At 32.7% G+C, this 17,846-nt stretch overlaps 2 protein-coding genes across 3 annotated transcripts; one reads left to right on the forward strand and one right to left on the reverse strand.

Moving 5' to 3' along the window:
- The first annotated feature begins 1,987 nt into the window (after positions 1-1,987).
- LOC107815965 (beta-galactosidase 7-like) lies at positions 1,988-6,850 on the forward strand. Its single transcript, XM_016641614.2, has 17 exons — positions 1,988-2,182; positions 2,433-2,528; positions 2,626-2,738; positions 2,829-2,895; positions 3,005-3,097; positions 3,214-3,363; positions 3,588-3,673; positions 3,791-3,899; positions 3,997-4,084; positions 4,189-4,316; positions 4,428-4,589; positions 4,822-5,030; positions 5,135-5,238; positions 5,331-5,440; positions 5,544-5,765; positions 6,239-6,456; positions 6,560-6,850. Exons 1-17 carry the CDS (start codon positions 2,018-2,020, stop codon positions 6,669-6,671), a joined length of 2,232 nt encoding a protein of 743 aa, XP_016497100.1. The 5' UTR covers positions 1,988-2,017; the 3' UTR covers positions 6,672-6,850.
- Positions 6,851-7,087: 237 nt separating this feature from the next.
- LOC107815956 (vacuolar cation/proton exchanger 3-like) lies at positions 7,088-13,632 on the reverse strand. 2 transcript variants are annotated; one of them, XM_075219919.1, is made up of 13 exons: positions 13,393-13,632; positions 13,166-13,227; positions 11,402-11,665; positions 11,259-11,326; positions 10,853-10,881; positions 9,833-10,029; positions 9,488-9,700; positions 9,146-9,280; positions 8,772-8,888; positions 8,638-8,691; positions 8,213-8,329; positions 7,734-7,830; positions 7,088-7,412 (listed from the first exon to the last, which is right to left on the reverse strand). In XM_075219919.1, exons 3-13 carry the CDS (start codon positions 11,663-11,665, stop codon positions 7,384-7,386), a joined length of 1,320 nt encoding a protein of 439 aa, XP_075076020.1. In that variant the 5' UTR covers positions 13,166-13,227; positions 13,393-13,632; the 3' UTR covers positions 7,088-7,383. The 2 variants fall into 2 exon arrangements, with proteins under 2 accessions (XP_075076020.1, XP_075076019.1); XM_075219918.1 differs by having other exon boundaries at positions 11,259-11,665.
- Between the last annotated feature and the right edge of the window lie 4,214 nt (positions 13,633-17,846).

Raw genomic sequence — 17,846 nt, forward strand, 5'->3', positions numbered from 1 at the left:
ATATTTTTCAATTTTCCTATTTTTGGTTAGCTTGAACATTTTGAAAAATATTTTTCTCATGAACTCATTTCCTCCAAATACCAAAAAATGACTTCCCTACCAAAAGGAGAAACATATTTCCAAACCCTTCCTAACCTTCCTCATTTTATTCCTTACCCCCAACCCTTACCCCTCCCATCCCCTGTCCCCACCCTACCCCCGCCCACTCCCTCCCTCTCCTCCTAGCATCGCCACCGCCACTCGGCCCCTAGACCCCGAGCTACCATCCCTCCCCTCCCCACCCCCCACTCTTATCCATTTCATCTCATATAGTATTTACCTAGATTATATATTTTTTGTTACCTAACCAAACACCGAAAAATAAGTAAGAAAATCACTTATTTGTCGAGAAAACATTTTTCAAGGAAAGCATTTTCCTTCCTACCAAACACTCTAAACCTGGCTAAATTTCTTCGATATTGCTATAATATGACTTACATTAACTGCTGCACTTATTTGGTATTACCTTTTTAAGCCATTGAGTACAAAGATAGAGAACTTCTAACCAAACTATTGAGTTCATGTTCATATAACTATTTTTTTTTCTTCTTAATTTCTTTAGCGTAAGTGATAACACTTATTTCCTTAAAATACTATGCCATTAAAACAAGAAATTAATTAATTGTTACACCAATGAGTATATAAATTGGGGTGTACTTAAAATAGTAAGTCCAAAGATGGTAGTTGTTGGATAGATATTAGTTAAGGTTGATTTTCATAAATGAAGCTTGTCAAGTCTGTCTAATCAGTATAGTACTAACTAAAGATCACATATTTATGCACTTTTGAAGGTTGTAATAAGAAATGGTTCAACATAACCCTTTGCAATTTGAACAGAAGAAAATAATCCAATAAAAATATCTCGTATTTTATTTTCAGATCTCTTATGTATAAAAATAAAGTTTTGGAGAAGATTTGACGTAAAATTTTAAAAATTATAGTAGGTCACAAACAGGGACGAATCCATTGCATTAGTTACGAGTTCCTGTGACCCTAGTAACTTTTCCCTAGATCTTGTATTTGTATTGAAAAATTTATTAAATGTATAAGAATATTTAGCTTGGAACTCAGTTCGTTAATCTAGTTATTATTATATATTAACTTGAGATTTTTGTAGAAACTCATAAACTTAAAATTCTGGATCCGCCTCTGGTCACAAAACTAATTGACCCGACTAAGAGGAACCAGTAAGTATACTTCTGAAATCAGCCTACGTTTCATTGTTATAGCATTTTACATGATATGAAGTCTAGTAAAATGTTTTACCACAATTGTAATATTTCCAAAATTTCAAAATTTAAATATATTTCAAAGTTAATTTCTTGCTTCTCAAATTTTTCTTATTTAAATTTATCAGATTGAATATTCCCCTGTTCTATCGGAAAAAGAAAGAGGTTGGTAAGAATTGAAACTTACATGTAAGATAACTGTTTTATATAAGCTAGAACTCGTCCCTTAACAAATCATTTTGTTGATAAAATAATTTACGTAAGGTATCTAAATCCTTGGCATTTCCAAGATCCAAATATATCTGATAGCTTTCACAATAATAATATTTTAAATTTCATAAAAGGTTAAAATATACAATTCCGATGGAAAAATAAAATAAAAGTGTAATGTAGACGTAATATATTTACTGGACCGAATTAAATCAAGTATTTTGTAAAATTTAGTATGCTTCACACGATAAGATTAATTAAACAAAATCTACAAAATAAAATAGCCAAAAAATTACAAGAATTACCCAATTATAATAAAAAGAGATAGAGAATGATGGAAGAAAGTTGGCGCTAAACTAGACTTCTATAGAAATTAACAACTAGAGCTTGAATAAAACACAATAAATTCACATTAAATAACAGATAGAATATAAAATAAAGTTTTCAACTAGGTCTCTAATTGCTCTACTACTATGTATTATAAATAGAGGTCACTTCTAATAATTTTTTCTACGTTAGTTTCAACTTTAGGTGCAGCCATGGCTACATACACAAATATTTTACTACTTTCTGTAGTTCTTTTCGCTTCTTGCTTGATTTCTTTTGCTACTGAAGTCACGTATGATGATCGAGCTTTAAAAATTAATGGCGAAAGAAAAATTATATTATCTGGTTCTATTCATTATCCTCGTAGCACTGCAGAGGTACATCAAATATTTGTTATTCTTTTTTATCAAAAAGTCGAAAATATTTGTACCATATAATGTTATTTTGTTATGCTAACGTTTTCAATCAATCAACTATGTGTGATACCTCAATCTCAAATCAATTGAGGCATGTTACATGTTTTTTTTAATAAAACGTAACGATTTTTTTTTTCAGACGATGGTAGTGAAACAAAAAGCAAAATTTAAAAGGCGAACTTTAATTTTAAATGTTTTTGATATTTTTTAGATGTGGCCATCTTTGATCAAGAAAGCTAAGGAGGGTGGTCTTGATGCAGTTGAGACCTATGTTTTTTGGAATGCTCATGAGCCTGTATATCGTCAGGTTTGTATTTATCATATTTAATCAGCCAACTTTTTTAGATAATGATTTTCTTTATTCTGTCTAATTGATTTTGTTTATATTTTTTAAAAATAATTAGTATGATTTCTCGGGAAACTTGGATCTTGTGAAGTTTATGAAATTAATACAAAATGAAGGGCTTTATGCCATATTGAGAATTGGTCCATACGTCTGTGCTGAATGGAATTACGGGTAATTATTCTATTTAATCATGTGATTTGATATTTTAATTTTTTTTTTCATTTTTAATGTTCTTTTATTTATTTTGTTTTTTTCTTCCAGAGGGTTTCCAGTTTGGTTAAACAACAAACAAAATATGACTGTTAGGACCAACAATCCTCCGTTTATGGTAAGTATTATTTTTGGCTTTCTGACCTAGTTTACATTTAATTCAAAATTAAAATAACTTTAATTTTCTCAAACCGAATACTTACTTTTTCTTTTAATTTGATTTATAGTATGAGATGAAGACTTTTGTCAGCAAGATTGTTGACATGATGAAAAAAGAAAAGCTTTTTGCTTCTCAAGGTGGACCAATTATCCTCTCTCAGGTTTGTTTTATGTCTCTTTTATTAGTTTTAAAAAATAAAATATATTAATTCGTGATATTTGAAGTGAAATTCCCAATTTCTTTTCCTTTTTTGGTTTGTTAATTCCAATAAATTAGATTGAGAACGAATATGGCAATTGGAAAGTTGAATCTGAATATGGAAATGATGGGAAAATATATGTTCAAGAGTGTGCAAAATTTGCTGAGTCTCTTAATATTGGTGTCCCTTGGATCATGTGTCAACAAGATGATGCTCCAGACCCCATGGTTAGTGTTTTTATTTTTTTTATTTTTATATTTAATTTTTTTTTTATTTTCCACTCGTACATATATTGGAACCCACTAAATCGCGGATTTGCATCGGAAAATCCTGCATTCGAGAATAACTCCTTACTAAATGCGCGACTCTATACACAGGGTTATTCTATTCAACTCGATTGTTTTATATTATTGCTTAATAATTTCGCCTTTTATTATTTTGAAAATTGCAGATCAATACAGCAAATGGTTATTATGCTGATAACTTTTATCCTAAACGCAAAATTCCCAAGATGTGGACAGAGAATTGGACTGGCTGGTAAGTTAAATTAATTTATAAAATTTAATTTAATATACACATGGTTTTTTCTTTTAAATAAAAATTATTGATTATTAAATATGTGATTACTTTTTTTTTTTTTTTGGTTTAAACAAGGTTTAAAGACTGGAATAATGGTAGAGATCCTCATAGAACTGCTGAAGATGTTGCATTTGCTGTTGCTCGTTTTTTCCAAAAAGGTGGCACATTGCAGAATTATTATATGGTTAGTAAATAATTCATGTTGATTTTTTTTTTTTTGGCTTGATTCTTTGCTTTGTCTATCATAAAAATTAATTATTTTAATTTTTTTTTCTTTGTAGTATCATGGTGGAACTAACTTTGGCCGTGTAGCTGGAGGACCTTATATTACTACAACTTATGACTATGATGCACCCCTTAATGAATATGGTAATAATTATAGTTGAAAAATATTTTTTCATAAATTTAACTTTTTGATTATAATGCATGACTATTTAATGGGGTAATTCTAATTATTGCTCAAAATATTTTAGGACAATTAAACCAACCTAAATATGGACATCTCAAGGAGCTTCATGAAATACTTAAATCAGTTGAGAAACTTCTCACATATGGCAATGCAACACAAAAAGCTTATGGTGATGATGATTGGCAGTATACGGTCAGTATACATACATATACATTTTTCGTTTTATTTTCGTCTTTTATATATATTCTTAAAATTTATTCGGTAATAATTTATGAATTATTTTTTTAATATGGTCTTGTCCAGAGTACTATGTATGAATACCAAGGTTCAAGGGTATGTTTCTTAGCCAATGCAAATGACAAAAATGATCGGATATTCAATTTTGAAGGCAAAAACTACACTGTTCCTGCTTGGTCAGTTAGTATTCTTCCTGATTGTGTCAATGTCAAATACAATACAGCAAAGGTATGTCATATAATTCTTGCTTTTATACTTTAAATTTTACAAAAATATATAATGGGATCTTTATAGTATTCATTGTTTACTTTTCTTAGCTGGTACACAGAGTTTGTACACTTATTACACACGAATACATACATATTATACATAGATTCTACATATATATTATATATCTGCCGACTATTTTTAGTTTAAGTGGTTGGATGAGCGGTATTAATTGTTCTAATTTTTTTCGTAGGTTAATGCTCCAAAAAAGGTCATGGTGAGAAAACCAAACAATGGTGATAACCCTAATGGCTTAGATTGGAGTTGGAGAGCTGAGAAACCTTCACATCTTAAGCCTTCTTTTATTAACATTAAAAAGAAAGGTGTTTTATATGCCAATCAACTCCTTGACCAAAAAGTTGTGGCAAATGATACTAGTGACTACTTATGGTACATGACAAGGTAATATTTTTCTCTTTTTCTTTCTTTGATAATTTCTACGTTTGTCTTTATTTTTATTTTCTAATTTAATCACTGGTCCGACTAATTTAATTGTATTTTTGTAGTGTGGATATTAAAGAATCTGATCCACTTTATGGTGGTGAAGCTGTTCTTGAAGTTCATACTGATGCACATGTTCTTTATGCATTTTTCAATGGCAAGCATATTGGTATGTATATTTTAAATAATTATTGTTTTAATATGTAAGTTTATTTTATTATGGTTTGGTTTAATTTTATTTAAATTTCTATTATATTTTAGGGACTAAATGGGCGAAAGATGGAAAGTATAGTTTTGACTTTCAGCAACTTTTGAAGATCAAACCTGGAAAGAACACATTATCTCTCCTTAGTGTCACTGTTGGATTTCCTGTAAGTATTAATTTTCTAATTTTTCACTTTTTATATAGATAATATTTATTAATTTATTTTACCTTTATTCTTTTTTAACAATAATTTTTTTTATTTGTCTTAGAATTATGGAGCCTATTTTGACAAGGTCAAGAATGGAATTCTTGGTCCAGTTGTGTTGAAATCACCGAGTGGTGTTGTAAAAGATTTAACAAATAACCAATGGGAATACAAGATTGGTTTAGAAGGACTTGAAAGAAGGCTTTGGGAAGATGAAGATTACATGCATAGAAACTGGAAACCAGCTCAAACTCTCCAAACAAACAGAATGTTTGTATGGTATAAGGTACTATTATTTTTATTACTATTTTATAAGGTATATGTTACAGTGACGGTTTCACTAAAAGGATTCAATATCTATTATATAAGTATAAAAAATTTGATATATATTTTCTGGCGAACCCCTTCCGCGCCCCTTATAGCTCCGCCCCTGTGCATCTATTATGAGGACCCGCTTGTCCATAAGAAATTTTTTCTTTCTTTTCGAGTTTTTTTCTCAAAAATATGTTTGTCCATAAAATTTTGTAAGTTTTTGGAAAATTTTCAAAAATAAATATTTTTTCAAGTGAAATGCATGTTCACATGTAATTTTAAATTCTGAATATCATTTTCAACTTAACTCTAAATACTACTACTTTTTTTCAAAAATTACAAATTTTATATCCAAACGCCTACTAAGTAGGCTGTGGAAAATTATGGAAATTTTTTTAGAGTCTTGTTTATTTTTTTTATTAATTTGTATTTTATTTTTTTGGGCAGACAACATTCAAGACTCCATCTGGTGATGATCCTGTTGTGTTGGATATGATGGGATTAGGGAAAGGTACAGCTTGGGTAAATGGAAATAATATAGGTCGATATTGGCTTACTTCTTATGATTTTGAGAAAGAGAATGGCTGTAGTAATTCATGTGATTATCGTGGTAATTATCATCCTGAGAAATGTGCAACTAATTGTGGACAACCTACTCAACGCTGGTACGTTATATACTTCTAATTTTAACCTAATATTTTGGTTAAACAATATATTAACCTTATTATAATTTAATGTTATAAATTTTTTGTCACTTTTTTTTGATAGGTATCATGTACCAAGATCTTTCTTGCGTAAGAGTGACAACAATTTGGTTATATTTGAGGAGTTTGGCGGTCACCCTGCAAAAGTAAATGTTCAAACAGTTTCACAAGATTAGTGTCAAGACTAGCCAAGACTTATCATGGATGATATATAATTTCTCCAATTAATTAGTTCATAGTTTCTTTTTTTACTTAGTTATCTAGCATATAGTATGATTTCCTAGATTAGATATTTAGATACAGTTTAGCAAGATTAGAGAAATTATGGATATTTATTTACGTCATACACTCAGTTTTTGACCATAATATTTATAAAAAATCATTACTTGTTATTTCAGTATCTACAGTCTCCCTGTTAGCTATTTATGCACTTCGAAACCAATATTGAATATATCCTTCTTGAATATTAAATTTATGCACTTATTCGCAAAAGACTGCTTACACCAGATTGTAACTAATAAGTAATAACCATGGTTAAGTGATTTTAGTAGGTGAAAACATGTATTAATATTAAACACAATATTTCCTTTGGCACAGCATGCATAATATTTGTTTGCAGAGGCTCACAATTATAACTCTGCTCCAGGATAAATAAAAATATACATCCTATTTTTAGCAATGGGAAAAAAATGAACTTACATTTTGCCTACACTATCAAAAATGCAAGATACTACTCTACTAAACAAATGGAGGAAAAACTAATCAACCTTGAGCTATAGCAGCAGTTGAATTCTTATCAAAATCACTGCTTAATGTTTCCAAAATGGTTGGCTCTTCATCTCATGCAACTCTTCGTAGGCACTTCAGCTTTAGCATGAAATCACTCTTTTAGCCATTATGTTTTCTGGGCTTGTCCTCTGCAAAATCAGTTACAACACATTGGATCCAGAATTTAACTTATGGGACATTCGAGTTTAATTCTACCATATTCCATTTGATTTATTTGGTTTGAAATCCTTATTTGTACGAATTTCATCGTTTTGTAACACACATACAAGATTTGAGTTAAACCTAGTGGGTTCGAATGAAATGAGGTATAGCCGGTGCGAGCACACCTACTGCTGTGTGTGCGCGCGTGTGTGTTTGGCTTTGCTTTCACTAAACAAGAAAGCAATGCATATTAGATTAGCAGTGCTACCATATAATATAATTGCACAAAGAGAGAGAGGGAAACTTACGTATAGACTCTGGATCTATATGTACAAAGAAACTTGCAGCAACTATAAGATAGCAGAGAAGGAGCATCAGCCCTTTAAAGTAATTAGAATTTCCGTCCTGTAAAGAAAGGATATCGTTTTACTGCAAGGATGGAACATATAGGACAAGATAAATGTAAATTCCAACCATTGTGCTCAAGTATAGCCAGGCCATAGCAAGACTTGCGACAATGTTAACCAATTAACCATTCTTTAACAAGATAAGATATGGCCACTCTAGACATTTAGTCGTGAAGCAATTTGCGCGGAACAACGCTAAATATTAAATTCTCCACCAGCATTTCTAAATAGAAGATGAATGCCCAACGATAACAACTGAGCCTCAGTCCCAAACACGTTGAGGTCGGCTATATGAATTTTCAATGACCATGTACTTCCATATAAACTCATCTTAGGCCAGAAAGGGAAAAATTAGTAAAATATGTAGAGTGATAGCGTACCTGCAGCATGAATGCTACAACAAGAACAGTCATTAGAAGTGTGGCTGTTTCAAACATTTGGAAGTCCAAGTTCATAGGACACCCTATTATCCATCCAACTACAACAGAGAATGGGATCTGCACCAAAAGAACAGATGAAAACAAGCATAAATTATCCTTTTTTTCCTTTTTCACTTGGCAGTTGACATGGCTCAAAATTGGGAGTTAAAAATGTGTTTACTTGATAATAAAAGGGGGTAATCCAGGAAGCAACAAAAGTTTTGTATTTCTTGAAATAAAAAATTGAAAAAAAAGCGAGGTGTAAAGTAACTGCAAAGCTATGGAGATACATATACCTTGATTACATAGATCAGAAATAACTTACTGCCTAAAGTTTCTCATTGGTGCAAATCACGATACAGGAACTCTTTAAATAAAGTACCTACCCCAAACATGGCTATCTGTGTTGATGAGCCTATTGCCACTCCCAAAGATATGTCCTGCACAGCCACTAATTAGTAAATGAGGGATGGTGATTGTAAATCGTTAGCTTTACAATGAAGAAAGTTGAAGAAAGTACAAGCTTGTCTTTGACAGCAAACATGACAGCTCCAGCATGCTCAGCGGCGTTTCCAACAATCGGGAGCAGTATCACACTTATAAATGCTACAGGAATATCCATTGCAACAGACGCCCCCTGAAAAAATTGTCATCTTTATTGGATGAGGGACTCAAAGAACCAAAAGGGAAAGGGAAAAAAGGTCACATTTTCCTATGTAACATACTGAAGTGAAAAGTAGAGGAGGTTCGGCACACAGTTTTTCTTTTATTTTACTGATAGATATTTTGGAAAAGGACTTTTTCTTTGTTGTGAGTTATGATAAAGTAATACCTGGATCATTTCAATCATACAAATCTATAGCAGTAGCCAGTAGTTTTTTAGGATGAACTTACCTCTATGGTATTGACTAGGTACTCTGACAAGACTGCTATCCATAGTGTCATAACAGAGAGCCATAGGATTGAGCCCCATTTTGATATCTCGGGAGCTTCTTCATTATCTGAACTCCCATCAATCTGATCCTCTTCCTGAAATTGTACTATACTCAGAGGAAAATTTGGAGCAAACTCATGAAGTAAGAATGGACGCAAAAGGAGGAATATAACGGAGATAGGATTTTTAATTTTTCTAATCAGAGATGAACTTAGTAGAACCATACAAAAAGAAAGGATTAACGCATAACAACAATTTATGTATGTAAGATAGCACCATTTATAAAAAAAAAGAACCCCAACCTCAGCCATTGGCATGTAAAGATTCTTTTGGTTTGTCAGCTGAAAAAATAGATATGCCCCATATGCTACAAGCATAATGCAGCTGCTAAATCTGGAAAGCGCCAACACTGACTTCCCAAAATGCACTTCAGTGTGTGTAACGTGGAGGACAGCAGGGAACAGCAAGCACATAACTGCCATTAAAAGCAACCCTGAATTCATCACTGCAGTTCCCTAACAAAGAGAATTTGGAAAAGATCCAATTATCCTAGTGTTATCCATTGATCATGACGCAACTTGAACAAAACTATTATTGATTTTGGTGTACACAAAGCACATATATATGGAGAGTAAAAAAACTATTACCTTGTTGAAAACCTGCTCCTTATTAGAATGAATAATGCCACCACCAAAAAATGCACATCCAAGCACTAGTAAAGTATTGGACAGAATGGAGCCCAATAGTGATTGCTGCACCACACGAATCATGCCACTTTTCAGAGCATACATTGAAATTATTAACTCTGTTGCATTTCCAAAGGTTGCATTTAAAAGTCCTCCAACTGCGAAAGTTTTAACGGAGAATTAATCGAGATGATATTGGCTAAATGCTGTGCAACTACAAAAACCATGGGAAAGTTTGCTAGAAACAGTATACTTAATACTACAAGTTAGAAAACATATGCAACATGTACAGCAGATCTATATCTAAGAAATCCAAAATTATCAGGTTATTTAAGTAACGATGTTCAGAAGGCAACATTAAGATAGTAGCTTTAGAAAATTTAAAATGAAATATATTGGCTGCACATTTTGTTTTAACTAGGAGCAGAAAAGAAGATACTGGTAATTTTGCAGGAAGCTAATGCTTTAAGTCAAATAGTTGGTGAAGACAGCTACTTGAAATAGTGCTACTTAGATAGTAGATGAAGGGTATGTAATCACTTGGTACAGGAGACAGGTCAATAGATCCTGAGATTATGTGGAGTATTAACTGAATGCAAGAAACGCTGCCTGTGAGAGCTTGCTCACATTGCTCGTCTCAGCTCTCAAGCCCAGATAAAGGAGGGGGGTTGCAGTAGGATGGCGGCCAGCATAAAAGTAGTTATCTAATTCATGATGAATCCTCGAAATACAGATATTGTTGGGACATGCTCTCCTAGGCACACATTACATAGATAATGCCGAAAGACAATTAATAGGTGAAAAGCAATGGATGACACAAAAACATCACGTTCTTATACATCATATACTAAAACAAAAATGGAGATGAGTGATGTTTGCTGTTTCCTTTTATGCAACTCTGATAGAATTATAAACATAAAGAGACAAAATTAACATAAAGAGACAATAGACATGCATATCTACAGGTAAAGACAAGACTACCTGTAGGTCCAGTATAAAAAGCCAGCTGCCTATACAAAGAATGAAACCAAACAGATATTAGTTACTTCTTGGAAAATGTATAACAGTATTAGATGTTTGTAGAGAAAAACAAGTCAGTAGCCTTCAGCTTATGTTCCAAATACAATGTCCAATGTTGACATTTTAACAGCGAAAGGATCAGAAAGCTATTGTCTTTTTAAATTATGTAGACATCAAAAGATGGACATATATAAGTTTAAATGTTGCCTAGCTCAAAAGAACTTCCATTTCACAGTTTAAAACTAAGCCTGAGGCTCAACATGTCAAGAAATGCTGGCATGCATTTGACAATTATACATTTAGTTCCCTCTGATCCTTATTGATTTGCTCATGCAACATCTTGTAGGCATTGGTTGTAGAAAATTACTCTGTGGCCCAACCTAAACGCTCTGCGAGGGGAATGATGCCTAACAAGCTAAGTATGAAGATCCATCCCTGAAATACAATGTCACATGAGCTCGTATAAAGATCATAAAATTTTTGTGGTCTGAAAACAGTTTGAAAACTCACGTGATGATCAGTTAACTCATTGACAACTATGGCTAAAGGTCCACAAGGTACAAGTATGTTTAACTTGTTGGAGAAAAAAACAATCTGAATATTTTTTCGTATGCTATTCAATATACTTTTAGGACTGTCATCATCTTCCTCAACATCATAAGAAGATCCTTGAGGAGCGGCGCCCGAAGAAGATGTCTTTCTATCAAAATGCTCAGATCTGACAAGGTCCTCATCCTCAAGCTGAAGTACTGCTCTTCCCTCTGATGATCCCATCTGTATAGCCAGTATCACTTCATTAGATGTGATGAAGGACAAATTTTATTCCCTTCAAGATATTTTCATGCATTCAGAGACCATTATAAATATGCAGAAAGATAAAGTTTTTGATACGCATAACACAAATTCCTATAATGGACACAAACCAAAAGCGACTCCTTTAATGGAGGCAAAGTTAATATAGAGCATAAGTGAAAAGGATTTCCTTCCTGATCAATATCAATTGCAGCAATGCCATCATATCGTATTATCATACAGTTGCCACATTTGAGTTCTTTGCAGGTGCACACAATTACTGCTTTGCGCAAATAATAAGACGTTCCAAGTTAATAACTCAAATCAATTCTTCAAAAATATATTCTATATTACCTTCATTGATAATAGCCAAAAATCTCGGGTGTAAGTTAGTTGTTTTACAAATAATCTCTCATGAATTTATTGGTGTTGCGCTTTTTTTGAGTCGGGAACGACTTATGATAGAACCCGCCTTGTTTATCTTTTGACGAAATGGGCTGAATAGCTATTCAAAAATGTTCACGGTGTTCACTAGCTTAAGAGTGCAAGGGAAAAAACTGACAACATTTGTTATTAAATGTTGTGATCACCTCAGAGGCGGACCTATGTGTTATGGGGTCACCTGACCCCATAAACTTTGGCAAAAATCTTGTATATGTATATGTGTATACCTTAAAATGGTTAATTTAAATCACTTGGCACCATGAACTAAAACCCTTTAGGAGCACTGGTTGAGTAGAATATTGTGCCCCCATTGGGTTAAAATATTGGGTCCGCTTCTGGATCACCTCTCTTAAATCTTAAAGAATTCGTTAACCACCTACGTTAAACTTACCCAAGTGATATGCAACCCTAGATTAGAAAGATAGGAATCTAATCAGCTGGTAAGGGAAATAAGCAATGATTCCTCATACATTCAATTCTAACCAACAATTGTCTACTTGAATTCCATTTTCTTAAGTGCATTTCTTCTCTTCTTGCATAATCATTAAGGATATTAAGGTTGAATGATGCCATAATTCGTCTTTACTAGTATAGGCATCCGGTGTTTGAAACCCACCGGGGGACTAATTCGTAGTCGCACCGGATAGGCCCACTAAGGGTAAAGTGCTTTCTACAAAGAGAATCTCCATTTGTAAGGGTTAGAACTCAAGACATTTGGTAAAGGATGACCAGAGACGGATCTAGGAAATGAATATTATGAGTTCGAATCTCAAATTCTACCACATCCCATTTGATTTCCTTGGTTTAAAATTATATAATTGTATTTGTTTAGTAGATCCCTTAATTGATTTACAGGGTCTGAGCCAAAGCTGTTGGTTCGAAAGAACCTAGAAGTTATGATCTACTTCCGTCCCTGGAGGGATCACAATCATCTCACTACACTCCTAGGGTGTGACGCCATATAACTAATGCATTAGAATTTAGAAGGAATGTGTTATATGGAAATGTAACTGCAAACAGAGAAGGAAAGAAACTCACTTCAAGATGGGACTTCGCTCCTGTAAAATGCGAATTATCATTCACTAATTAATGGTTCTTCTCTGCATGGAAAAGAGAAAACTTTCATTTTCCATCAACAATAACTAATCAAAACTTAAAACAAGAACACACATTTCTGGGAATTAATTGCAATATTTTGGAGAAATTCCTGAATATGCGTTTGCACATCAAAGGATCAATAAATTCCTAGAAAAAGTTAAACTCACCTGATGAGAGTCAACAACTGCTGCTAGAAAACTCAGTTCGTGACATGCATGTCTTCTTTTTGAGGAGATTTTCAGAGCATTGAAATTGCAATATTTTCTTTAAAAAAATCCTCCCCTCTTTTTCTTTCTTTTCCTTATATTTATTTTTCGATTTTTTTTTTTTTTAATTTCTTAGAAAGATCTTTCTTTTGTCGTTAGTTACTTGCTTGGCGTAGTTTGCGGTGTGAAGTACGTAGTGAGAAAACGGGGCGGTTGGTACAGCGGAAAGAGTTGGGTATTCATTTATGAAAAATAGTAGGGAAATTACCGGCCATTTACAAGTAGCTCATTATAAAAATTGGCAAATTAATAAAATATTACTAATATTAGCTAATTAACTATTTATAGTAAAAAGATATCAAATTTTTGCTTTGTTTTGAGTGGGTGTTATTAGAATAGATCGGGCACAACTTAAAGAGCTTGAATCTCAGTTTTGGGATGATTTGGTGAAGTTTTGAGGTGGTTTGAATTGAAAATTCGAAGTAAAAGCTGAACATGAAAAAAAAAATGATATGTGTATCATTTGTGTATCACATATGTATCATATTTGTATCAATTGTGTATCACATGTATATCCATGTATACATGTGTGTGAGATACGTGCGTGATACATGTTTGATACATGTGTCGCAGAAGACTTTTTTGAACTCGATTTAATTACGAATTTTGATACAAAATCAGTCCAAATCACCTCCAATCTTCCTCAAATTTTGTATATTGACTTATCTATATATTTTCAATGAATTTCAACTATACCCATTGAAAAAGTTCCTTTTTTTGTTTTGATTTTTGGAATATTGTATAGATTTTTGTATTTCATCACCTTGCTACCTCGTCCATGAAATTTCCTTTCCGTCTTGTATGTAATGTTGTTAATCACGCTTAAAAATATAAAAGATGATTTTTGCATATGATTCTTTGATAGAAAGAACCCTATTATTTGGTTTTTCAATTTTTGTTGGCTAGTTTTGGTAAGTCTATGACTAATGGCTAGAGGTTGGTAAGTTGAGATTTGTTTGGGGCATTTGTGTAAGTTTTCCAAAATAGTACTCCCTCCGTTCCAATTTACGTAAATCTGTTTGACTGGGCATGAAATTTAAAAAAAGATAAAGACTTTTAAAATTTGTAGTCCTAAACAAGTTAAAAAGGGGCCCGAATATTTGTGTGATTATAAAAACTTCTCATTAAGGGTAAAATTGTAAGTTTAACCTAAATTGTTTCCAAATTTAGAAAGGGGTCATTCTCTTTGGAACGAACCAAAAAGGAAATAGGTTCACATAAACTGGAACGGAAGGAGTAACATAGAATTAAAGATTAAACAACAATGTCACACCTCGCTCCAGATTTCGCATTATAACACTGACCTCTCTTGTGTTTTACGATATTATGCATACCTCCCTTATTTTGATTTTCTTATAACCATTCTTTAAACCTACTTAAAATAAATAAATAAATAAAATATAATTTGATAGATTTGCCCTTTTTAATATTAGTTTCTGTCAATTAATAAACATTATCAACATAACTTACATAACAAATTCTTTAAAAATAAACCTGCACCAATAAGTTAATTTAAATATAGATACATGTGCAAAGCTTATCACGATTGTTTTGACCAAATAAGCTTGCACGTGTCTTTCCCTTAAACAAAGTAAACTAATTACACTTCTGAAAGGTCTTAGGTCATCTCCAACCTTGCCCCTATCTCCCATAATGGGAGAAATATTTGGGGAAATTTAGCTTCAACCCTCCCCCATTTTTGTCCCCAAAATGAGGGATGAATAGTGTTCCCTCAAATATGGGGTACACTATTCATCTCCCCCATTATTATTCATCACTTTTTATTATTTAATCTTCTAATTTATCTCTTTATATATACCTAATTATGTTTATAATATTATATCTTAACTTTGGTGTATAATTTTGATAAATTAATTTTCGTGTATTTATTATTTTTATGTAGAAATGGCAGTAGATGAAAATCAACGATTTCAAGAATTTTTATTTCGACATAGAAGAATTAAGGACAAAGATGCTCATTTTCCACTTCGTAATGCATTAATAGATCATTTATGGGAGAATATTAGAGGTTGAAGTTGAATATTTATCTAGTATTTCGAATGAATTTTATCGTTATGTAATATGTATTTAATTAATCTTGTATTGCAATGATTTCACTTTTATTTGAATTATTAGTTAATCTATAATAATTGCTTACAAATTATATTATTTAAAATTTTATGGAATTGTTTTAATTATGGAAATTACAAATTAATAAAAATAAAAGATGGAATTTGTTTAATGAAAATTAAAAAATGAAATTGAAATGAAAGATAATAATATAATATAGAAGAATTAGAAGAATATAAAAAAAGTTTGGGGGAAAAAATGGAGGAATGGTTGGAATAAGTTGTCCCAAAATGGGGAAATTCCCATTTTGGGGACCAAAAATGGGGTAAAGTTGGAGATGCCCTTAGTAGCTTCTCTTCATCTGTACCTTTACCAGTTCATCGGCTACTTGATTTTTTGAGGCAACCCAACATTTTCCGGCGACCGACAACAAATTTGATAAGAACAACTCCCCAAAAGAGGAAGCTGATGAAAACAACCGGAAAAGCTTTTAGTAGTATATCCACGAACTGAGAAGAAAAGGGATTCAACAAATATAGATAATCATCCAAAATTGAGTCCTATAAATCAAGTTTGAGTCCTATATGCTTCTCATTCATGAAAGACGGGTATGTATAAGGAAAATGAGTTTTTCGACTATTGGGCAACAAAATCTGGTGAGATTTGGAAGAGGAGAACCAAGATTGGATCTAAGCTCTTGAATGAATGTTCAATAGGGGAGGATGATGTTGGTTCCTCAAGGCAATCGAATTTGTAAGAGTTTAGAGTGACCGCACAACTATTGGTTACGACTATTAAGTATAGTTCATCTCTCTTTCACTCTTAATACTCCAATATGTTGAAGATTAGGTGCTACAACATCAGCCGTCTGAAATCGAGAAGGGCGAGTACCAAGTAGGACGATTAATGTTTATGTCATATTGTTTAAATTAAATTAGACTTTGTTGGAAATGATAATATCAGTAATGAGTAGTTCTTGAATTTCTTCGTTTTTGTTTCCTCAAACATATTATTTAACGCAAAATTATATAGGGATATTTTCTGTTTAAGTGTAGGCTTGTTTTTAGTTCATCAATCACTCTGAAATGTCAGCTTAACTCTTAGCAAATTGTAGTATTGATAGAATATATGAGTCCACCAAACTATATAGAGACCAGGTCCTATATAGGTTTCTACAGATAACACTAATGCAAAAGTAAGTAAATGGAACAGGGAACTTTTACGTGGAAAAATCTCTGCCCAAGGGGATAAAAAATCACGACCTATACTGGTAGTATTTCAATTTCACCATCAGCAATCTTTAGATTACAACCTATGCAATCTAGGAATTAAACTCTTAATCCCTCCCTAACTTGTAATACACCTATTACAAGCCACTTTGCAATACACCTATTACAAAAACTTCAACTTATGACTAACTCTAGTCACGACACAACACTGATGGTTTATGGTTTACAGGGGGTTCCTAAATAAAGCTTCTAGATAACCAAAGTAGGAATTATAATGAAGAACAATTACAAAGTTACAACTCAACTAAGGACATACAAGAGACTTGCTGTAGGAACTGGTCCGGAGTAGTGTTGTACTTTGTTCTTGATGCACTTGAGAATTGAATGCTTGACAGATGAACGGTTGGAGTGCTTGAATGAATTCTCAAATGTTCAAGTGATGTTTTGTTGTAATGCTCTTTTTTAATACAACTTAGATGAGATCATTTGAATGATGTAATCACTTGGTTGGTCAATGGGGAGTGACTGTTGTACTGTGCTGCACTGTTTGCATGTACAGTTCAAACAGTACAACATGCAGTCACTTTCCATCTATAGACAGTTGAAATGTCTATTAGCATTTGTACAATCCTTCGGAAATGTCAACTGGCGCAAACAATTCATTAACCATTTTGGGTTACTCTAACCCCAGGCGGATCCTAATATCCCATCCTTCTCTTATACTACTTTTGTTAATTTCCATAAGACATAAATGAGGTGGGTGTGTCCAGGGACAGATCTATGTAGATCAGAGAGGATGGTACGCCACCCATACGCTCGGGTAAATTTTACGTATTTATTGGTATTTCACGAATATTGTGTATATTATAAATGAGTGGCACCCATAAGCACAAAATGGAAGTAGGTGCCATGGTTAGTGAGCAACTTTTGCACAGGCGACGCTCAATATCGAAACCTACTAGCGGCAATCCAGTTCGCTCTTCCACTAGGTCCGGTCACTTTTTTCATTTTTTGTTCTTTTCTTCTCTTTTTCTTGGTTTCTCTGATTTTTTTCAT

The sequence above is a fragment of the Nicotiana tabacum genome, chromosome 8, assembly GCF_000715075.1.
Source record: "Nicotiana tabacum cultivar K326 chromosome 8, ASM71507v2, whole genome shotgun sequence".
Taxonomy (NCBI): Eukaryota; Viridiplantae; Streptophyta; class Magnoliopsida; order Solanales; family Solanaceae; genus Nicotiana; species Nicotiana tabacum.